Source organism: Tilletiopsis washingtonensis (genome assembly GCF_003144115.1).
Source record: "Tilletiopsis washingtonensis strain MCA 4186 unplaced genomic scaffold FA09scaffold_13, whole genome shotgun sequence".
NCBI lineage: Eukaryota > Fungi > Basidiomycota > Exobasidiomycetes > Entylomatales > Tilletiopsis > Tilletiopsis washingtonensis.
The window spans coordinates 228,201-248,485 of NW_020312010.1; the positions used below are offsets into that span (position 1 = coordinate 228,201).

Genomic DNA, 20,285 nt, shown 5'->3' on the forward strand with positions numbered 1-20,285 from the left:
GCGCGCCTCTGAAATTCCCGCGCTCTCACATCGCATCGCATCGCAAGCTCGTCTCAGTCGAGTCAGGGTCGCTATGTATCAACCACAAGCCTTGCGACTGCACACACAGCCGGACCAATGACTCTGTCCATGCGCTCAATCAAGCTGAACTGGCTCCTCGCAGGCCCTGCGCTGCCAAGGAGAGCAGCGTGATGAGAGGGTCACGCCGTGGGCCAGCCGCCGCGCCGCGGAGCCCGGCGCCAGCTTTTTTTCTAGCCGAGGCGCCGCGCGGCGCTGCCGTACGAGAGCCCAAAAGTTGCTGGCGCTGGAGGGGCTTGCCTCTGCTCCTTCGCATTTCCCACCCTCACCCCACCGACCCTCCTTCTCAGCATGGCCACCCTCGTCCCGCCACGCTCCGCCAAGCGGCAACGTCTGGCCAACGCCGCAGCCGACAAGGCGGCGGCGGCCATGGCCGATGCCGGCCAGCTCGGCCCCGCCGCCGAGACGCTCGTCGTGCAGCTGCGCTCCGCCGGCGCCGACGGCGTGCCGCTGGGCCCCGCCATCAGCCTGCCGGCAGCGACGGGCCAGCGAGAGCTCGAGATGCTCGTCAACCAGCTGCGTCGCCAGGCACGCGCAGAGCGCCGACCGCGCAGCGGCGATGCCGACGAGGATGACGATGACGCCGATGAGGACCTGCCGTTCGCCTTCCACGTTGCGCTGCCCGAGGCACCCGGCGCCGCAGCCACGTCGGCGGCCAACATGCGCCTGCAGATCAGCAAGAGCATCGCCGACGATGTGCTCAATGCCGCTGCCGCCAAGCGCCTCGGCCTCAGCTCTGAAGACACGCTCTCCATCGTGTTCGAGCCGCAGGCCGTGTTCCGTGTGCGGCCCGTGACGCGCTGCACCAGCACGCTGTCTGGTGAGCATGCCGCTGTCTCGCGCATGTAGCTCCGCTGATGCCCCTCTCAGGCCACGCCTCGCCTATTCTCTGCTCCTCCTCCTCGCCCACCGGCACCCTGCTCGCCACGGGCGCCGGCGACAAGACGGCGCGGATATGGGATGTCGAGTCGGAGATGCCGCTGCACACGCTGGCCGGGCATCGTGGCTGGGTGCTGTGTGCCGAGTGGGAGGGACGCGAGCGACGCTTGGCGACTGGCGACATGGAGGGCGATGTGTGGGTCTGGGACGCGCTCGACTCGAGCGAGGGCAAGACGGGCCGGCGGGCATGGGGCGTCAAGAGCGCAAAGACGATTGATGAGGAGCGTGCGGCCGCTACGGCGACACAAGACGCAGCGGACGGCGCAGAGGCCACTCCGGCCAAGACGAAGATGACGGTGGCAGAGAAGCGGGCAGCACGGCACGCGGCGCCGCAGGGCAAGGTGCTCAAGGGGCACACCAAGTGGATCACGTCGCTGTCGTGGGAGCCGATCCACTCCAATGCCGCTGCGCCACGTCTCGCATCCTCCTCCAAGGACGGCACCGTCAAGGTGTGGAACGTCTCGACGCGTCTCTGCGAATTCACGCTCGGCGGCCACTCGGCCAGCGTCAATGTGGTGCGCTGGGGCGGCGAGGGCGCCATCTACACTGCCAGCTCTGACCGCACGGTCAAGGTGTGGGATGCCGCCAGCGGCAAGCTGATCCGCACGCTCAACGAGCATGCGCACTGGGTCAACACTCTCGCTCTCTCGACGGACTTTGTGCTGCGCACCGGTCCCTTCGACCACCACGGCAAGCTCGCCAAGCCGGCGCCCGGCGCGCCAGACGCTGCGACGGACGCCGACGGCGCGGCGAAGGCGTCTGCACTGGCGCGCTACCGTGCCGCTACGGCAGGTCAGCGATTCGAGCAGGCCATCTCCGGCTCCGACGACCACACGCTCTTCCTCTGGGCGCCGCAGATCTCCGGCGATGTTTCGCTCGGCGCCGCGGGCGGCGCGACGCCCAAGAAGTCTCTGGCGCGGCTGACGGGCCATCAAAAGACGGTGAACCACGTCTGCTTCTCTCCCGATGGCCGTCTCGTCGCCAGCGCGGGCTTCGACAATGCCGTCAAGCTCTGGGACGCGCGCACCGGACGCTTCATCGCGACGCTGAGAGGACACGTGGCGAACGTGTATCGCGTCGACTGGAGCGCTGATAGCCGGCTGCTCGTGAGCGCAAGCAAGGACAGCACCGTCAAGCTGTGGGATTTGCGCACGTTCAAGGTACGTCGTGCTGTGCTGTGTGCACCGAGATGCCACTTGCTGACTGGCGGCTCTTTCACAGCTGCGTATCGACCTGCCAGGCCACTCGGACGAGGTCTACTGCGTCTCGTTTGCCGCTGACAAGGTCGTCAGTGGCGGGCGTGACAAGACGCTCAAAATCTGGCGCAACTAGACGGCTGGGCAGCGATATTCTGGGGCACGATGGTTGCACACATGCATGTCACGCACACATTCTTCCTTGGGCTAATCAGACAGAGCTCGTGTTCAATCGTCTGAGGCGCCATCATCGTCGTGGTCGTCGCCGCCGCTGTCCGCGTCGGGCTTGGGCTCCAGCAGGCCCAGGCCCTCGAGCTCGTCGGGCGCCGGGACAGTGTGGTCTGCCCAGCGCTCGCTGAACTCTTGCAGCAGTCGAGCTGCGAGAGCGTCGTCAGTCGGAAGCACCAGACACGAGCCCGGCAGAGGAGGCAACTCACTGTATCGCTCGTCGGCCTTGACTCGTGCCAGCACTGTCACAGGCGGCGTGAGCGCTGACGCTACCACGCGCCTTCTGCCACCCAGCTCACCCTCGCTGAAGATGCTTGCTGCCTCGGCCTTGACGGGGTCCTCGGCACCGCGTGGCAGCTGCTCCTTGCCGCCCGGCACGACGTACTTGCGTCCGCCGGCGTGGTTGGCGTATCGTCGTGCGCGTGTGAAGCCCATCTGAGCAAGCACGTCAGCTTTGAGCCGCTGCTGTGCTGCAGCAGACTCACCTGGATGAACTTGCGGCACATGTCGGCGCCAACGAAGTCTTCAGCGTCGAGATAGCGCTCAAACGCCGCCTCGAGGTCCTGCGAGCTGCGCGTAGCAGTGGCGGGGTCTTTGAAAGCCCAAAGCGGCAACAACTCCGCCTTGTATGGCTGCACAGCAAAGACGCCCTGCTCGCCCTACAATAGCTGTGTCAGCTGTGGCGCTGCTTGGTGCAGGGAGCACGCTCACCCGGCCCGGACGGTAGAGGAAGGGATGCTTGCGTGCGTCGATGCGCTTCCAGTCGAGCTCGTAGGGGAAGGAGGCCATCGGCGTGCCCTTGCTCTTTGCCTTGCTCTTGCCCTTGGGCGCTGCCTGCTTGCCCTTGGACGCAGACGCTGCTCCAGCCGCCTTGACGGCGGGCTTCCTGTCGCTCTGCCGCGCGCCACGCGCCGAGCTCTCGGCCTTCCCCACCTCGACCTCGGCCTCCTTGCGCTTGGCGCCGCGCGCTGCGACCTTCTTGCCCTCGCTCGTGCTGGTTCCTGGCTTCTGACTGCGAGTCTGAGGCGCCATGCTTGCTGCTAGAGGTGGTGGTGAGAGGTCAGGCCTCGCTGCGCCTCGCTGCACCCTGGCCGCTCGGCCGCCATGACGCAGCTGACCGATGCGCGGCCTTGCGCCGCGCCCGATCCTCCGCTTAGTCACGCAGCCCAAGGCGGGGACATGGATGTGATTCGGGCTGATGCGCGTACCTCTACGGAGCGCCGGGAACGTGTGGATGAGGGAGGAATGGGATGTGCGGATGTAGGAGGGAAAGGAGGAGTGTACAGGCGCAGGGCCACGAGCCGGGAAGCGGAGGCGAAGGAGGGACGCGCGCGTGGCGAAGGACCAGACGCGGTGCGCCGTTTTGCAGGCGCCGAGAGCGGGAGAGGCACGAGGCTCTCCAGTGGGGTGGCAACGAGAGACAGGCCAGACCGAGGTATCATGCAGGCAGGAGAGAGATCGAAGGGCGGCGTGCGCAATGCCGCCTCTAGCGCGTCGCCGTCGTCGTGCGGTCCGAGCCGGCGATGAGCTCGCCGAAGAGGCCCGCACAGCTGTCCTCGCTGCGCAGCTGCAGCATGTACACGATGCCCGTGCGCGCATACTGGCCCGCACCGCTGCTGGCGTCGCTGACCTCGACGGCGACGCCCACCTTGCCCACGCGCTCCACGGCGTCGGGCATGATGAGGGAGCTGACGAGCACCTTCTTCGAGTTCTCGACGACGAGCTGCTTGACCTCGTCGGGCGAGAGATGGTACACCTTGAGGCGCGCATCGCCCAGCGACTTCCACTGCGCGTGGTTTTGCTTGAGGTAGAGGCGGCAGCGCATCTGCGCGCTCACCGTGCTCGTCGTCGGACCCTTGGGCCGCAGCGTCGGGCTGTTCGGCGGGCTGTACGACTCGTGCTGGCGCACGCTGGGATCCTTGAGGAAGTCGCTCGGCAGCTTGGCTAGTCCGCTACCACCGCCACCGCTGCCGCCGCTCGACGTGGAGCGGACGCGCTCGCCGACGAAGCTGCTGTTACTGCTGCCCGGCGGCGGCGCACTGCCCACCTGCGGCGAGCGCAGATTCGGCGCAGAGGGGTGGCGCATCGGCTCGCGCGGCGGCGGGCCATGGCCGGGCGGTCCCGTGTCCGACGGGCCGCGCTGGCCTCGCGGGAACGCGACGCCAGGCGCGCCAGGAGGGCCTCCAGGCGGCATCGAGCCGGGCGGGCCAGACATGCCACCAGGCGGGCCTGCCATGCCGCCAGGGCCCATGGGCCGGCCTGACGGGCCTCCAGGCGGGCCTGGCGGGCCGCCGCGGCCACCCTGGCCGCCCGGGTATTGACCGTTGCGCGGCGGCATGCCTCCAGGTGGTCCGCCGGGGCCGCCAGGTCCGTAGTTGCTCGGCGGGCCAGGAGGGCCACCAGGTCCGAAGCTGCCGGGAGGACCAGGCGGGCCGCCGCGTCCCATCATCTGAGGCGCGCGGAAGGGCGGCGACATCGGTCCAGGGCCGCCCGGCGGGCCGCCAGGGCCGGGTGAAGGGCCGCGGCGACCCATCATCTGTTGCGGACCGGTCGGCGGACTGCTCTCCGCCGGCGAGCCGCGTCCGTTGCTCTGCGCAAACGGCGGGCGGACGCCGGCAAAGCCAGGCCTTGGCCCTCCAGGGCCAAAGTCCGGACCGCCAGAACTGCCCGAGGGCGGTCCAGCCGGCCCCGGCATGCCGCTGAAGCTGCCCGGCGCCGGGCCAGGCGGGCCGTTGAAGCGCGAGCCGTTGGCGAAGCCAGGGCTGCTCGGCGACGGCGAGCGCGTCAGGTTCGGGCTCATGACCGGGCTCGACGCGGGCGGAATGCGCAGATCCGGCGAGCCGATGGCATAAGCACCGTTCTGGCCCTGTGCGATCTTGGGGAACGAGGCGACCGAGTTGAACGAGTTGTCGCGCGCCAGGCTGGAACCGGTGGACGAGTGCGGCGAGAAGAGCTCGCCCGAGGCACTCTCCGTGCTCGACAGGCCATTGCCCGACGACGGCGTGACGGAGATGGCAGGCGAGACGCCCGTCGGCGGCAGCGTGCTCGCAGACAGTGGCGAGGGCGCCGGCAGGCCCGCAGACGGCCCCGTCTGCAGCTTCAGGCCCATATTGGCAGCGAAGCGGTTGCACGCGTCAAAGTGCTGCAGCCACTCGTCGCGCTCCTGCCGCGAGTCGGTCTGAATGAGCATGGTCTCCTTCTTCAGGATGACAATCGAGAGCGCATTCCCCTGCGCACTCTCGGCGACGCGCAGATGCTTGCCGGCAAGCGGCGGGTAGAGAAGCCACATGTCGGTGTCGCGGCTCGTGGCTGTTGCGCGCTCGCTGGGCGTCATGCGCTCGCAGATGAGGAAGAGATCAGTGAGCAGCACGAGATGCGCGCGCCGCAAGACGATCTCCTTGCCGGTCGAGGCGGGCGTGAAGGTCACGATGACATCGGCGCTCTTGCGCAGCGTGCGCGTGAAGGGCAGATTCGGCGGGTTCATGCGCAGCTGGCATTTCTGTGGGGGCGGGAGAGTCAGCTGCAAGAGCGCGTAGGAAGGCACGTCGCACGTACCTTGGGCATCATCGTGAAGATGTCGAGGGTGCGGCTCGTGTCCAGCCGCTGCTCGAGGACATCTGCCGCGTTGTCCTCGAGCGACAGCGCGCCCGCGGCACGCAGCGTGTCGTCGGCCTGCGGCGCAGAGACGCTTGGAGCACTCGGCGCAGGCGACGCAATGCGAGGCGGTGCGTTTGGGCGCGTGGCCAGAAATGGCGGGCTCGTGACGGGATCCTTGGGCATCGGCGGCGGCTCTGAGGACATGCGATCAGAGGCAGACGTCGCCGACGAGGCTCTGTTGCCAGAGGCAGGCGTGCTGCTGCTGCTCCGACAGGTCAGCAGTGATCGCGTGCGCGGTGCAATGCGCTCTTCACTCACTCGTGCGTCATCGAAGTCGTGTCGCCGACAGAGCTATCGCCGCTCGTGCGCTCGCGCTCCGGCGCCACTGGCCCTTCATCGAGCACGCTCATGCTGATGCGGCGCTTCGAGCGCTCGAGCAGCTCATCGAGCTTCTCGTTGGCGCCCACCAGCAGGCGGTGGTCGCTGCGGCCCGGCTGTGTGCTCTTGAGCAGGCGCGAGTAGAGCTTCTTGTAGTACTTGAGCCGCACCTGCGGCAATGCGAACAGCGCGTCAAGCGTCCACACGTCGCCCGGCGAGCGCTTCTTGTCCGAGAAGACGACGGGCGAGCCGTCGGGCTGCGTCGGCGCCGAGATCTCGTCGAGCAGCTCGCCGAGCTTCGTGTTGGACTGCACCGCGGCCCACGTGTCAAAGTCGGTGAAGTAGTTGTCGCAGTAGCGCATGTACGGCGCCTCGAGGTCGTCGATCTGGTGTCGAAGGTCAGCGGATGCGCGCAAAACGGCGCGAGCGTCACTCACCCAGCGCATGAGCAGGTCGCCGAGCGCGCGCGGCGACGCAGGGTTGGGGCCGATCTCGCGCAACGACTGCGCAGCGCGTGTGAGCTCCGGATCATTGAGGCGCAGTGCTGCCACTCACCTTCAGGAATGACCTGTTCACGCGGTAGATCGACTCGACGTTGCGGAACATCGTGTCCAGCTCCGGCGGCGGGAAGTTGGTGCGACTCCAGGCCGCAGCGACTCGCTGTTGTGTGCCACATGTCAGCGGCTGGTCGCAATGCGCACTGGCGAAGCATTCTGCCAGCGGAGCGACGCTACTCACGCGAATGATCTTGCTCAGCTCGGCGACGAAGGCCGTCTCCGTCTCGATGAGGTCGAGCAGCGGATTGGCCTTGCGCGACTTTTCCTTCTCGCGCGCCGCCTCGTCGCCATCGTCGCCGCCGCCATTGTCTCCCGAGCCGGGCGAGCTGGCGCGCCCATCGCCGCCGCGCGGCAGATCTGCATCGTGCGAGCCGCCTGCGCCGCCTGAGCTGCCCGAGGCGCCCTCGCCCGTTTCTGTGCGGCTCCAGCCGCTGCCTGCACTGAACCCACTCATGCTGTTCAGCTGCGGCCCACTCGCGGCCGGCACACCCGAGATGCGCGGCCCGAGCGCTTCAAAGAGAGACGAGAGCTGGCGCGGCGAGGGCGCGTCGGCCTCGTCCAGCAGGCGCGAGCCGAGAATCGGCGACGTGGCAAGCAGGCTGCCGCTCGAGCGGCTCACTGTTGCGCTGGCCAGCTCGCCGCTTCTCCGCCGCGCGCGCGCAGGCGCAGGCACAGTCTGCGGCCAGGGCGCCGAGGTGGATGGACCGCCGCGTGCGTATGCGGCAGGCGGCCGTTGCACGGAGCCGTCCGCCGCGCCGACGGGCGGCAGGATCGACAGTCCGCCGCCGCCGTCCATGCTGCGAGGCGGCTGAAACGTGGCCTGCGGCGTGTCGAGCGAGGGGCTGTTGGAGAACGCGAAGGGAGATGAGGTGTGCAGAGGCGGAGAGGTCGGCGCAGAAGGTCGAGCGCGCGGAGGAAGAGGCGCGTGTCCTGATGCGCTCGAGCTGTGGCGGCTGTGATGCGCAGTGGAGTAGGTGCTGCCGGCACTGCTGCGAGCTAGACTGGAGGACGGCCGGTCCTCGCGAGGTGGCCGCGCGCTGACTGGCGGAAAGTCGCGGCTGAGCTGTCGCGGCGGTGCGCGCGCTGCAGGAGCGACGGGCGGCGCAGAGCCAACACGACCTGGCGGATCCTGCCAGGGTCGTTGCGGCGGACTCGCCGAGAAGTGCGGCGCGAACTGCGGACGTGGAGGCGAGGTGGCGCTCTGCAGCGCTTGCGCCGACACGATCTGGCCGGGCTGGAAGCTCGGCGCGTAGTACGCAGCACCAAGCGGGGCCGGTGCTCGCGTGTGGAACACAGCAGTCGCAGCGTCTGCGTACGAGGCGCTGGAGTCTGTGCGCCCACTCTCGGGTCGGCTGTTCATCGTGCGCGCGCGACACGAGGGAGGAGGAAGGAGAAGGTGGCAAGAAGGAAGCAGCGTCAGCGCCAGGCCAGACGCAGCGACGGTAAAGTGTGGCGGATGTGCAACAGAGCCGCGGCGGCGTCTGCGTCTAATTTGGGACCCCTTCCACCCGCACCGCCGCGGCACGCCGGCATCGGCACGTCCAGCCTCGTCATCGTACAAGCGCGCACGCGCAGCCCCTGAACCGTCCAGAGGCCGTCGCGGCGAGGCTTCTGTGCGTGTTGTGCGTGCAGAGCGCGCAGAGCTGGCAGCAGCAGGGAGAGCGGCAGCGCAAGCCATCACGCTGGATGCTTCGTCGGCAGGCTGGCTGGCGCGCGCTGGGTCTCCTGACGCCGGCATCAAGCCCCTAGATACGGCGGCAGCGCAGAGCCACGGGCGCCGAGCTTGGGCGCGTGCACGTGGCAGCCCAGCGGCGGTGCGCGCCTCTTCACCTGGCCTCTCGCACCTCCCGCAGCGCGAAGCTCCAAGCAGAGCGCGCACAGACGGTCCAAGACCGAGCGAGGTCAGAACCAACGAAAGGTGCGCGCTGAGTCGGCGACGTTCACGGGCGAAGGAGCCGTTGCGCAGCCAGCAGACAGGGGCCCGCCCGAGCTGCCGCCCAGCGCACAGAGAATGAGCGGAATCTCTGCGCCATCTGCTGTCTGCCGGCCTTTCCTCAAGACGCCGCTGCTCCATAGAGCGACGGCAGCAGAGAGATGGGCCCACAGCGCTCGACGGATCACCAGTCCGGCCTGCCTTGCCAGCATGTCCTGCCCACCGACCACCACCAGCTCTTCCCTTCATCCCAGCCAGCCGCTGCACTGGGAGAGAAGCGCACACGTCGCGCACGTCTCGAGCGAAGCTACGCACCTTACAGACGACGCTCCAGGCAGCCACAAGCCACTCGCGCGGCGGCAGGGCTCGCTGCTCGCGCTTCAGGGGCGGCGCGGCACCGAACTCGGGGGGCGCGTGCGCGTGCGCTTCTGCGGCCGGCGGCTAGGCTCGGCAGCGGGGCAGCGGGCTGCGGCGCTGAGCGCGGATGGCCGGCAAGGCGAGACTTGAGGATGGTGGTTGGTGGGTGAGACTCGGCCGGCAGCCTGGCGGGCGACGCGGGAAGGGGGTGTGTGCGGAGCGAAGGGCGATCGTGGTCCCAGGCGCGCAGACGATGCCGGTGCGTGTGCGGCCGCTGCGCCGTGGCCGCTCCTGCAAGCGCGAGAGGCGCGAGCTCAGCGCCGCAGAGCGCAGAGGACACGAGCCTCGCGCGCGGCGAGCCTGCGCCTCGCGCAGCCGACGCCGCCGCCGTCGCGCCTCCCTTCCTCCTCCTCTCAGTCTGCACCTGAGCCTGCCGCCGCCGCAATCGCCGGGCTCTCGGCTCTGTGCGCCTGCGTGCTGCGTGCCCTCACGGCTGTTTTTGCAGCTCAGCCGCGGCCGCGCAGGTGCAGGCCTGCCAGATGCCGGCGGCACACGCAGCCGCAGCCCGCGCCGGCGCCGCACCCGCAAGCCGCGATCTCAGCCGTCAGACAGAGCGCAGCGAGCAGCGGCAGGAGGCAACAGCGCGCGCAGACTTGCCCCCTCGGGCTGCGGCGCGCCGGCCGCTGCCGCTGCGGTGCGGTGCGCGAGGGCAGCAGCGCGTCTGCGACCAAACACGCGCACCACGCGCGCCTGCATGCTGCCGCTGCTGCTGCGAGCGAAACGCTCTCGCGGCGGCGTGGCGCAGGAGGTGCAGCTCGCCTTGGTGCTGCTCAGGTGCCCGAGGAGCTTTTTCTGGCGACGCCATGCCGCCGCAGCTGACGCTGACGCTGCGCCCTCATGCGCGGCGCACACCCCGCGGCGCGCGCCGGCGCGAGAGGCAGCGCATCAGCTTGGCGCCTCACGCCGGCGAGCCTCGTGCCTCGTGCCGCACACGCCGCAGATCTCGACGTCTCATCTCGCTCTTTGGTCACCGAGAGCGAGGCAACACGCCGAGCTGGGCAGCGTGTGAGATGGGCTCGTGAGAACGGCTCTGCCGAGCCGCCGACAGGTGCTCGAGCACGCCGCGAAATGATGCCCTGCGCCTTGGCTGGAGCGCCGGCGCCGGCGAGCGCGCCCAAGCCTGCAGCGCAGCCGTTGAGCCCAGCATCCGCCAGGGGGCGACGGGGGCGAGCGGTACGGCGCCCGGAGGCCTCTCAGGAGCCTTGGCGCTTGCGATCAGCTGCGCAGAGCGAGGGCAACTTCGAGCACGGAGAGCTGAAGCATCGTCCGAGGCTGCGACGCAGGCACAAGGCACGCCTGCGCTCTGAAGCGACGAGTCCGCAGGTGCTGCGGCTGGCTCAGGCGACCTCGAAGGGCCATCAGCATGGGCTCGAGGTCGTGTGATCCCCTGTGGAGCTGCACACTGCGCTTCGCTTTGATGTCGCAATAAGAGTCTGAATCACACCGCAGCGCCCCACTCTTACTCGTCTCTGACTGAGCGAGCATCTGGCCGCACGCTCGCAACGAGACCCGAGCGCCATCGGCGCAGCATGATCTTCCCTCACTCACACGCCTCGCAATCAAACGGGTGAGGCTTGCATCATCGTGCACTTGCTCCGCGTCGAGAGAAGAGCGCTCGGTTGCGCTTTGCGAGGTCGAAGCAGCGGCCGGGCACGCACGCGGGAGCAGCAGCAGCAAGACGCCGAGCTGTCGCAGCCCAGCATCCTGGCGTCCATGCTCGCGTCTAGCTTCGCCTCTGAGATTCAGCTCCCCTATCCAAGCTGACCCCAGAATCTGTCTTTCGGCGACAAGAGCCAGCGGCTCGAGGTGGTTGTCCGTGAGCGCTCAGCGACACGGCAGAGGTGGAGTGGCTCCCGTAGCGCCTTTGCAGGTGTCATGCGCCGCTGCGGCCGCGTGTGACGCTTTCTGGCGCATCTTCTCGCAGCCTTGGCATCGCGGGGCAGGCACCGACTACCACTCGGACTCGGCAGTCTCGGCCGCAGCGAGGGTGGCCCTCGCCACACCGCCCGGGTGGGCAAGGGCGGATGAATGGCGAGAGGCGTACTCGGGGAAGCAGCAGCGATCTCGCAGTGCAGCGCTGCGCGCCATCTTCTTGGACACGCCCGAAGAATGTCTGTGTCCCTCTCACGGTGACAGAGGAGCAGGGGATGTGATGTTCATTACACGCTGCTCAGAGCTCGGCGTTGAAGAAGCTCGCCGTGTCGATGGCGGCATGCTGCATCGCCTTTGCCGTGTATGCGTCGTTCTCGTCGCCCTTGATGGCCCAGCCGTGCGAGACGTTGGGGTAGTAGCCAAACTTGACAAACACGCCCTCGCGTGCCTTCTTTTTGCACACCTCAATCGCCGCCTCGCGCTTGGCGTCGGGGAACTGCGGGTCCGTCTCGCACGTGAGGAAGAGGGCTGGCTTTGCGAGCTGCGCAAAGTCCGAGCCGTCCTCTGCGAGCAGCGAAGGGTGGGCAAAGGCGATGGCATCGACTTGAGAGGCACCGGCGGAGGTGGAGGAGAGGTGCAAGACGGGCAGAGCACCCCAGCACTTCTCTCTTCGTCAGCGACGTGCGTCACGCAGTGGAAGGGGAAGGGGCACTCACGTAGCCCACAGCGCCGATCCTGACCTTGTCGCCCTGCTCCTTGCGGATCTCGTCGACCGCAGCGCGGATCGAAGGCGCAGCCGCCTCTCCGGGATGATGCTTGGCGAGGAACGAGGGAAAGTCGGGCTCCCACTTTGGGTCCTTCTGCTTGGCCTGCGTAAAGTCGTCGCCGTCGAGGAAGTCGGGGATGTATACGCTGCGAGAGACGGAGAGGAATGGGTAAGAGGCTGCATCTAGAGGAGAGGTCCGCGCCGCCATGGCAAGTCTTGCCTACGCGCCCTGATGGCTGGTGCAGCCATGCGCTCTTGCCTCGCCGGCAGCCATGTCCTCTTCATGCTCATGCTCACGCCCTCCTCCCGTCAGACTTCTCCGCCCTCCACCCGCTCTCTGTACACCTCCCATGTCGCCTCTCCACTCACCGCGCGCCAAGCTCCTTTGCAAAGCGATCCGCCAGCACGCGCGTGTTAGTCAGTCTCCAGCCAAACACATCTGCCACAATGAGCAGTGCGCGCTGGGCACCCTTGTCGCCCGTCACGTAGCACTCCCGGCCGCCGAGCGAGGTCTCGCTGCCTGCGGGCGTGCCCTTGGTGAAGGAGCCCTGCGAAGGCGGGAGTTAGAGGGAGAGGAGAGGGAGTGGGAGGGAGGCACGCACGACGTGGGAACAGCAACTGAAGGCGGACATGGTGGGTGAGGTGGTGAGAGCAGTAAGACTGGTGTGGTGGTGGAGAAGGAAGAATGAGCTCGTTGATTGCGCACCTTGGGGAGCTCGCCTTGTGCCTGACAGTGAGGCCGAAGCTGGAGCCGCGGTCGCCGAAGCGCGAAGCAAGGTGGAGGGCGCGTGGCCCGCGCACAGCGCGGCGGCAGCCGCGGCACGCTAAACGCCGGCGTCGGGCCCGACGCCGAGCCGCCGGCATCCGATCCCACCTAGAAGACTGCGGCAAACATCCGCCTCTCCCAGCGCCTCTCTCAGCGCAGGGAGAGTGAGAGTGGAGCAGACGGAGCCGAACGGTGGCACGACGGCTCCCTGTTGCCTGCTCTGGCGCTCCTCGACAGACCCAAGCCGCGCGCCTCGCCCTTCGCTCGGTCCAGGGGCAGTACACATCATGCCCTTTCCATTGCATTTGATCTCGCATCTACGCCAGCATCTCCTTGTACACGGCATTCTCCGTCTCCTCGACATACGTGTACCCGAGCTCGTGCAGGAATGCATCGAACGCCTCGCTCTGGTCGCCGCTGCCGTCCTCGTTGGGCGGCGGCACCTGGATGGCGCACAGCACCTTGCTCGTGTCCGAGCCGTGGTTGCGGTAGTGGAAGAGCGTAATGTTCCAGCCGGCGTGCAGCGTGTCGAGGAAGCGCTTGAGCGCGCCGGGGCGCTCGGGAAAGACTGAGGGGAAAGAGATCAGCAGGAGGGACGGGGAGAAGGTGCGGTGAATGCAGGCCTTTGTGCATGGGGCAAGGCTACAGCTCGTGCTCTGCCCACCGCTTCCAGCCGCACATCGTCCCCTCTCTCTCGGCGCTGGATGTTTTGCCACTCACTGAACTGGAACAGCCTCTCTCCTTGCACCGGCTTGCCGCACCGGCCGCCGACCATGTATCTCGCGTGGCTCTTTGCCATTTCATTGTCGCTGATGTCGCGCACGCGCATGCCGTCGGCCTCGATGGCCTTCAGGATGCCCGCCAGTTCTTGCTGTCTTGCTTGGCTCTGCGCCACCACTGCCGGCTCCGCAGGTGCAGTTGGCGCGGCCGGCGCCGGCGGAAGAACCGTGTCGCCATTTGCGCCATTGCGCCCGCGAGGCGCGGGAGAAGGTGCACGACCGGGTGTGCCGAGACCAGCGGTCTGTGCTTGCGTGAGCACGGGAGCTTGAGGCACAGGCATGGCGCCTTGAGGAGCACCGTGAAGCATGAAGGAGAGATAGATGTGCGCGCGATCCGAGTTGTCCATGCGGTACGAGAACTCGGTGACGCTGCGTGGGTGGATGTGCGAGTAGAGCTTGAGGAAGCTGCTCGGTAGCCTCAGCGATGTGCCTGACGCCGGAATGCCCTCTCAAGGCTAGAGCGACTCACCTGCCACGCTCCTCCGGAATGTCGACCATCAGCAGCACCTCCTTCTGATCGCCAAGCTCGGCGCGCTCGGCGACGAAGCGCAGGCGCGAAAAGTTCATGTTGGCGCCGCTGACGATGGCGGCAAAGCGCTTGCCGCTGCCGTGCAGGCCATTGAGGGCGACGTAGCGCTTCAGGCCTGCCACTGCCAGAGCACCGGCTGGCTCGGGGACGGAGCGAGTGTCTATGCAAATGGAGGCTCAGCATGGCACTGCAGCTACTACGCCCCGCTCGCCAACTCACCCTCGAAGACATCACGGATCGCAGCGCAGATCTCATCCGTGTCCACCCTCACAATGGCATCGACCGTCTCTGCACATACTCTGTACGTCTCCTCTCCAATCAGACGCACTGCCGTTCCGTCCGCAAACGTGCCCACTTCCTTCAGCTCCACTCTCTCTCCCTTCTCCAAGCTTCTCGCCAGCGCATCGCCGTCGTACGTCTCGACGCCAATCACTTTGACGTGCGGCGGTGCGATGCGCTTGATGTATGATGCGATGCCGGCGAGTAGACCTCCGCCGCCTACGCAGACGAAGACGGCGTCGAGCTGAGACATGTCCGTCTGGCGGCAGAGCTCGACGCCTACTGTGCCTTGGCCCGCGATGATGAGAGGATGGTCGAATGGCGGGATGAGAGTCAGGCCGTAGGCGGCTGCCAAGCGGCGGCACTCGGCTTGTGCGGAATCGAAGTCAACGCCGTGCAAGACGACCTTGGCGCCGAGGCGACGGACGGCGGAGACTTTGATTTCGGGCGTGCCCATGGGCATGACGATGGTGCACGGAATGGAGAGATGCAGGCCGGAGAGGGCAACGCCCTGGGCGTGGTTGCCTGTGGAAGAGAATGAGCAGGCTGCAGCGAGGACTTGGACGTTGGGGGCCTGGCGGAACGTTGGGGCACGCCGGTGCGAGGACAGCTGCTCTGTTGCGACATCGATGTCGACAGTCCGGCCCGTCGCTCAGCGCTATCACTTCGCCTTTTGAGCCACTTTGACACAGGGACGAGCGCTTCGCGCCGCGTCTGCCTGGCTCCAGCCGCCCTGCCCTTGCTCTTCACACTCACCAGCGCTGCACGCAATGACGCCCTTCCACTTCTGCTCGCCCTGCAGTCCGCGCATCATGTTGTATGCGCCGCGGATCTTGAAGCTAAACACATGCGGCTGCTGGTCCTCGCGCTTCATGAGCACGCTGCAGCCGAGGCGCGCACTCAGGCTCGTGGCGGGCGTGAGGGGCGTCGACTTGACGAGATCGTAGATGTCGGCCGAGAGACTGAGCCGCAGATAGTCGGGCGTCCCGTCGGGAAGCACGAGGTGAGGTGGGAGAGCGTAGGACGCCTGCTTGCCGGCTTCCTGCACGGCAGGCTTGGGGAAGGGGCCCGGCACCCAGGCGGGCACGGACTGGGAAGAGGAGGACGACATGGCTACGCGCTGTGTCGTGCGCGTGCAACAAGCACTTGGGCGCTGCGAGGTGCAAAGGGCGCACTTGCGAAGCACGAGAAGCGAAGATCAAGGATGCGAGCTCAAGAAGAGGGACGTGGGTGAGGGAGGTGGAGGTGGTGAAGCACGAGGAACGCCAAGCCGAGTCAGGAAGGTGGAGAGAAGCAAGCGGGGCGCGCGCGACTCGGCAAATTGCGGCGTCACGCGCCCCCGAGTCTTAGTCGGAGTTTAGCCGCGGCTGGGGCCGGCTAAGCCCAACCCACCGCCATGTGCAGCACCGCACTCTTCCTTCCATCTACCTCCACGATCAGCTTGGCGAGCACACACATGGTGCTCGACGATGCTGTCTGGCAGGTCAGAGGAGCAAGCACAACGCAGCGATGAGAGGAGCAATCTGCTAGGGTCCACCGCGGCACCGGCCGAGCGTGTAGCTCCCAGCGCAGCGCCGGAGGTCTCCCAGCTCTCGTGTCCGCAGCCCAGGGCACTCGATGCTGCGCTCTGCTGCTGCTTCTCGCTGTCGCGTGAATTTCGCTGCCAAACCGACACGCAGTAGAGATGAGGTGTGCTTGATGCCACGCCGTCGAGACGGGGTGACTCGGGGATCTTGGTCAGCGGCGCGGCGGCGGTGCCCGAGTTCCTTGCGGCCGGAAGATCTGGCGGCGGCGGCGGGAGCGTGGCTTGATGATTTGAAAGCACGGCGCTGACTCCACCTGCCTCCGCACCACCACACCTCATCAGCTCGCCACCGCGCTCTCTCTCCTCCAACCTCGCACACATCCCTTCCTGATCTCTCAGTTATGCCGTCTGCGGCCGTCGTCGGTGGTGGGCCCGTCGGCTGCCTCGCCGCGCTCGGCCTCGCGCACCGCGGCTTTGCCGTGACGATCTACGAGTCGCGCCCGGCGCCGATCAGCAGCAGTAACGGCAGCGCTGCCGGGCCCTCGGGGTCGACCGCACGTGCACGCAGCATTAATCTCGCCATTTCCACGCGCGGCATCAGCGGCCTGCGTGCCGTGGCGCCGGCGCTGCCGGGCAAGATGGACCTCGCAGACATGGTCCTTGACGGCGCCGTGCCGATGCGCGCACGCATGATCCACACGGGCCACGAGCAGAACAGCCAGGCGTACAGCGCTGATGGCGAGGTGCGTGCGATCCAGGGCAACCTTCAGCGGATGCGCGGCTGACACAGCGCGTGGGTGCTCAGTGCATCAACTCTGTCTCTCGCACACACCTCAACGACTTGCTGCTGCAGCAGGCCGAGAGTCACCCTTCAGTCACCGTCTGCTATGGGCACAGACTCAAGCGCGCAGACTTTGACAAGGGCGAAAAGGCGCGCAAGGGCAAGGCGCCGGCGGACGCAGAGGGCGAGTGCGAGCTGATGTTTGGCGTGGACGGGCAAGAGAGGTGAGTCTCACGCTCGAGCGGCGTCATCGCAGCTTGGCACACCTCAGATGCAGCACTGACGATAGCACAGCCCTTCCGTCGTCTCTGCCGACCTCGTGCTCGGCTGCGACGGCATCAACTCTGCCGTGCGCGACCAGCTGGCACGCACGATCAGTTTCGACTTTGCGCGCAGCTACATCGACTCGCTCTACGTCGAGCTCTCCATGCCCGCCAAGCTCGACGCTGCCGGACAGCCCGACTTTGCGCTGGATCCGCACCACCTGCACATCTGGCCGCGGCACGACTACATGCTCATTGCGCTGCCGAATCCAGATCACACCTTTACCTGCACGCTGTTCGCGCCAGCCGGCATCTTCGAGGAGCACCTCAGCGGGAGGGAGAAGACCCTTGCCTTTTTCGAGGACAAGTTCCCCGATGCGCTACCCCTCATGGGCCGCGATGCCGTGGCGCGCGACATTGCGGAGCGGCGGCCAAGCCCGCTCGCCAGCGTGCGATGCCGGCCGTACCACTACAAGGGCCGCGTGCTGCTGCTGGGCGACAGCTCGCATGCCATGCTGCCCTTCTACGGCCAAGGCCTCAATTGCGGCTTTGAGGATGTGCGCGTGCTGCTCGAGCTCATCGATCGGCACGCCGAAGAAGAAGAGATGCCGCGGCCGACTGCGCCAGCGCCGACCTCGCGCACGCACAGCCGCTCCGACAGCGGCGTGTCCATGTCGAGCAGGGCGCCATCGCCGCGCGCCTTGAAGCCTCACGCCGTGTCTGGCGCGCATCCGAGCACGCAGGCGCTGGAGCGAGCCTTGGCAGAGTACAGTGCCACGCGGCACGACGATCTGGTGGCCATCTGTGATCTGGCACAGAACAACTACTACGAGATGTGCAGTCGCGGTGAGTCCTGCCCTCTCGCCCATCGCTCTGCGCCCCTGCTCATCGGCTTGCCCATCAGTCGTCTCGCGCACCTATCTCCTGCGCAAGCACTTCGACACGCTCCTCATGCGCGTCCTGCCCGCCGGCTGGTGGAGCAGTCTCTACGCGATGGTCACGTTCTCCAACCTCGGCTATGCGGCTGTCATGCGTCGCGAGGAACGACAGCGCAGGATCGTCAGCAATGTTGCCATTGCCTCAGGCGTGGGGCTCGCGGCTGCTGCTGGCGTTGGCCTCGCTCGCGCAAGTCGTTTCTGGGCTCAGCGTGCCTGAGAGGAGCTAGACGCAGCTGCATCGCCTCTTCGCTCGTCAGCCGTCCGGACCCGCTACGCGCCGCATCACCTCTCGCCTCCATGACTCCGAAGCGTCTTCCACCTCCATAGTCTCAAGCGATACCTCTCTAATGATCAGCTCATTATCACGCTACTCTGTTCGGTGGTGCGACGCTGCGCTCGTCTCAAGGCGGGCGAGAGAAGCGACGAACAGCTCTACTGTTGCACCGCCGGCGTAGCTGTCGCCGGCCACGCGGACGACGCCGGCATTAGCCACAGACCGACTCGGAGAAGGCTGCGTTGGCGTGAGAACAGCGGCTCGCTCAGTTTCCGCCCTCGCCGCCGAGACCTGTTCTTCCCGCCCAGGGGCGTCGCAAAGCCCGTCACCCCTCTGTTTGTCATGCTGCTCTTCTCACAGGCCTCTCAAAGAGTTGCCGCCTGTTCCATGGCGGCTCCTTCACGCGCCCCTGGACACGTGCTTGCTCTGGAAAGGCTGCTCGACGACCTGCGATGTCGTGAGAGGCATCGCGGACGGGTGAGGTGGCGGCGGACTGCCTTCAGGCACAGGTCACGCGCGCTGCGTGGCGGCCCGCCGGCCTAGCTTTTCCGCAAATAGCCCTCACGGGACCTTGGGTGTGCACTCTTGAGCACGCCGGTGAGCGGTGGGGCCGAAAATAGACTTGAGCTAGGGGCATTCCCGCGCGGGCCGACGTGGCGAAGCATCGTCGCCGTGCGTCGAGCGGCCGCACCCTTGAGGAGCTCTGCCCTGATCGCGATCAGTTGCACAAGCAGCAAGCTCTGCGCTGAAGCTGACGAATGGAAGCCTTCCGGTGAAGACCAAGTCCAGACGCATCAAGACAACGAGACGAGGCGCGAAGTACTCCGTGCGAAGCGCGATGGCGAAGCTCCTTCTTTTCCGCAGCTTCCGTCCATCTATCAAGTCAGAGTGCCGCGCTGCTCAGGAGGTGGACGCCTTTTCATGCTGGAGGCGACCAGTCTGTGCAGCGGCTTTGTCCGCTGCCCGCACAGCGCGTTGTCTCGGAAGGCGCGAGCCGGACAAAGAGGTCCATCTCTCCCTTGCGGGACGGCGCGGCACGGGCTTCGACTGCGCCTTCTTGCCTGCATGCTGCCTCGCGATGCACTTTACAAGCGCCCGCAAGCCACATTGCCGAAGAGGGGCTGATGCATCCCCTCAGCGCGGCAGGCGAGAGGGCACAGGGCGTTAACGCTCAGGAGACGGCGGCGAACGCCCGCCGCGTTGAGAGTCGCCGAGAAGTGCTGCGCTCTCACTGCTGGACGCTGCGCGCTGGGTGCTGTGCTCCTGATGCCGGCGGCTCGCTGCCTGTCCGACACCGATTTTTGACACAGAAGAAGAGAGCGGCCAGTGCCCATCTTTGTGCAGGCGTAGCTGCGTTCGCAGCGGATGCAGAACGGCGGCGTGGAAACGTGCACGTGAGGTGAGCGCAGCTTCCGCACCCTTGTGCTTGATGACCTGTCCTCGCAATCGAGATTGGCCGTGCCGTAAAGCGAACGTCTAAGGAGCCGCGGATGAGGGGCCTGGGCCCTCGGGCATCTCTCGCCGCCGTGTCTGGTGTGGGAGAGGGGCGATAGGAGGCGGCGCCGCAGCGGCGGCGGCGCGGTGGCGCTCATCTTGCCCCCTGAGCAGCGCGGAGGCAAGTGGACGCCGCCGCGCGTGTGCCTTCGAGAAGCAGCGCGGCAGTGGATCTGCTGGGCGTCCGTGCAGAGGGATGGCAGCAGGAGAGAGGCAGCACAGACCATGCCAATTTGCTCAGCTTCTGACGATCGGCAGCACAGCACGGCACGTCGCCCCGGTGTGCTCTCCTGGCACACCTCGCGCGCGGCCGGCGTTCTCTCGGTCGCGGACGAGCTCCTCTGCCCGCATTCCGCCGCTGCAGTCGAGTGCGTGCGGATCGTGGTACCCACGCTGCGCGCTCCAGGCACAGAAGGCGACGGGCAGGCATCGAGAAGGCGTGACGCCGCCCCTGCCTGCCACCAGCGAAGCACTCTCTGCACCCGCTGGGCGTACACGGCGCGGACAAGGCGCGAGGCGAGACAAAGCGGATGGTCACAGCGTGCGACAGCACCGAGTGCATCAGCAGGCCACCAGTCTCTGCTCATCCTCCTTGTCCCACCTGACCGAGGACTGAGGACAATATCAAGGCGGCACTTCCCTCTCCGCCTCACGCGAGGCGCCCGCTCTTCCCCGCACCCCGCATCCGCGTCGTCG

General features: G+C 67.0%; 6 protein-coding genes across 6 annotated transcripts; 2 read left to right on the forward strand and 4 right to left on the reverse strand.

Annotated features, from left to right (window-relative positions):
- Window positions 1-347: 347 nt before the first annotated feature.
- Window positions 348-2,438, forward strand: FA09DRAFT_330510 (putative RSA4-WD-repeat protein). Its single transcript, XM_025742633.1, has 3 exons — window positions 348-898; window positions 949-2,177; window positions 2,239-2,438. Exons 1-3 carry the CDS (start codon window positions 370-372, stop codon window positions 2,347-2,349), a joined length of 1,869 nt encoding a protein of 622 aa, XP_025597624.1. The 5' UTR covers window positions 348-369; the 3' UTR covers window positions 2,350-2,438.
- On the reverse strand, window positions 2,379-3,484 carry FA09DRAFT_319676 (hypothetical protein). The gene is made up of 5 exons (XM_025740951.1): window positions 3,153-3,484; window positions 2,927-3,100; window positions 2,741-2,876; window positions 2,651-2,683; window positions 2,379-2,590 (listed from the first exon to the last, which is right to left on the reverse strand). Exons 1-5 carry the CDS (start codon window positions 3,471-3,473, stop codon window positions 2,442-2,444), a joined length of 813 nt encoding a protein of 270 aa, XP_025597625.1. The 5' UTR covers window positions 3,474-3,484; the 3' UTR covers window positions 2,379-2,441.
- Window positions 3,485-3,927: 443 nt separating this feature from the next.
- FA09DRAFT_339355 (hypothetical protein) lies at window positions 3,928-8,333 on the reverse strand (the record flags this gene model as incomplete). Its single annotated transcript, XM_025744203.1, has 6 exons — window positions 3,928-5,940; window positions 5,997-6,300; window positions 6,357-6,802; window positions 6,854-6,919; window positions 6,972-7,076; window positions 7,155-8,333. The coding sequence occupies 6 exons, from the start codon at window positions 8,331-8,333 to the stop codon at window positions 3,928-3,930; spliced, it is 4,113 nt and encodes a 1,370-aa protein (XP_025597626.1).
- Window positions 8,334-11,256: 2,923 nt separating this feature from the next.
- On the reverse strand, window positions 11,257-12,615 carry FA09DRAFT_50820 (alpha/beta-hydrolase; the record flags this gene model as incomplete). Its single annotated transcript, XM_025745693.1, has 4 exons — window positions 11,257-11,856; window positions 11,912-12,107; window positions 12,331-12,509; window positions 12,592-12,615. Coding segments are annotated over 4 exons (762 nt in total), but the record flags the coding sequence as incomplete, so codon positions are not given.
- A 377-nt stretch (window positions 12,616-12,992) lies between these two features.
- FA09DRAFT_330516 (putative ILV1-anabolic serine and threonine dehydratase precursor) lies at window positions 12,993-15,589 on the reverse strand. The gene is made up of 5 exons (XM_025742634.1): window positions 15,071-15,589; window positions 14,255-14,839; window positions 13,976-14,195; window positions 13,448-13,911; window positions 12,993-13,295 (listed from the first exon to the last, which is right to left on the reverse strand). The coding sequence occupies exons 1-5, from the start codon at window positions 15,423-15,425 to the stop codon at window positions 13,045-13,047; spliced, it is 1,875 nt and encodes a 624-aa protein (XP_025597628.1). The 5' UTR covers window positions 15,426-15,589; the 3' UTR covers window positions 12,993-13,044.
- Window positions 15,590-16,170: 581 nt separating this feature from the next.
- FA09DRAFT_330518 (FAD/NAD(P)-binding domain-containing protein) lies at window positions 16,171-18,314 on the forward strand. Its single transcript, XM_025742635.1, has 4 exons — window positions 16,171-16,582; window positions 16,645-16,844; window positions 16,915-17,729; window positions 17,788-18,314. The coding sequence occupies exons 1-4, from the start codon at window positions 16,241-16,243 to the stop codon at window positions 18,036-18,038; spliced, it is 1,608 nt and encodes a 535-aa protein (XP_025597629.1). The 5' UTR covers window positions 16,171-16,240; the 3' UTR covers window positions 18,039-18,314.
- The last annotated feature ends 1,971 nt before the right edge of the window (window positions 18,315-20,285 follow it).

Excerpts from the sequence above, each read along its gene's own strand:
- FA09DRAFT_330510 (XM_025742633.1), top strand. The coding sequence starts at position 370 with ATGGCCACCCTCGTCCCGCCACGCTCCGCCAAGCGGCAACGTCTGGCC. Across the intron at positions 899-948 it reads CTGCACCAGCACGCTGTCTG|GCCACGCCTCGCCTATTCTC; the intron begins GTGAGCATGCCG and ends TGCCCCTCTCAG. Across the intron at positions 2,178-2,238 it reads GGGATTTGCGCACGTTCAAG|CTGCGTATCGACCTGCCAGG; the intron begins GTACGTCGTGCT and ends GCTCTTTCACAG.
- FA09DRAFT_319676 (XM_025740951.1), bottom strand. The coding sequence starts at position 3,473 with ATGGCGCCTCAGACTCGCAGTCAGAAGCCAGGAACCAGCACGAGCGAG. Across the intron at positions 2,877-2,926 it reads TGTGCCGCAAGTTCATCCAG|ATGGGCTTCACACGCGCACG; the intron begins GTGAGTCTGCTG and ends GTGCTTGCTCAG. Across the intron at positions 2,684-2,740 it reads AGCAAGCATCTTCAGCGAGG|TGCTGGCACGAGTCAAGGCC; the intron begins GTGAGCTGGGTG and ends CGCCTGTGACAG.
- FA09DRAFT_330516 (XM_025742634.1), bottom strand. The coding sequence starts at position 15,425 with ATGTCGTCCTCCTCTTCCCAGTCCGTGCCCGCCTGGGTGCCGGGCCCC. Across the intron at positions 13,912-13,975 it reads ATTCCGGAGGAGCGTGGCAG|CTTCCTCAAGCTCTACTCGC; the intron begins GTGAGTCGCTCT and ends GCTACCGAGCAG. Across the intron at positions 13,296-13,447 it reads AGAGAGGCTGTTCCAGTTCA|TCTTTCCCGAGCGCCCCGGC; the intron begins GTGAGTGGCAAA and ends CTTTCCCCTCAG.
- FA09DRAFT_330518 (XM_025742635.1), top strand. The coding sequence starts at position 16,241 with ATGCCGTCTGCGGCCGTCGTCGGTGGTGGGCCCGTCGGCTGCCTCGCC. Across the intron at positions 16,583-16,644 it reads CGTACAGCGCTGATGGCGAG|TGCATCAACTCTGTCTCTCG; the intron begins GTGCGTGCGATC and ends GTGGGTGCTCAG. Across the intron at positions 16,845-16,914 it reads GGCGTGGACGGGCAAGAGAG|CCCTTCCGTCGTCTCTGCCG; the intron begins GTGAGTCTCACG and ends ACGATAGCACAG.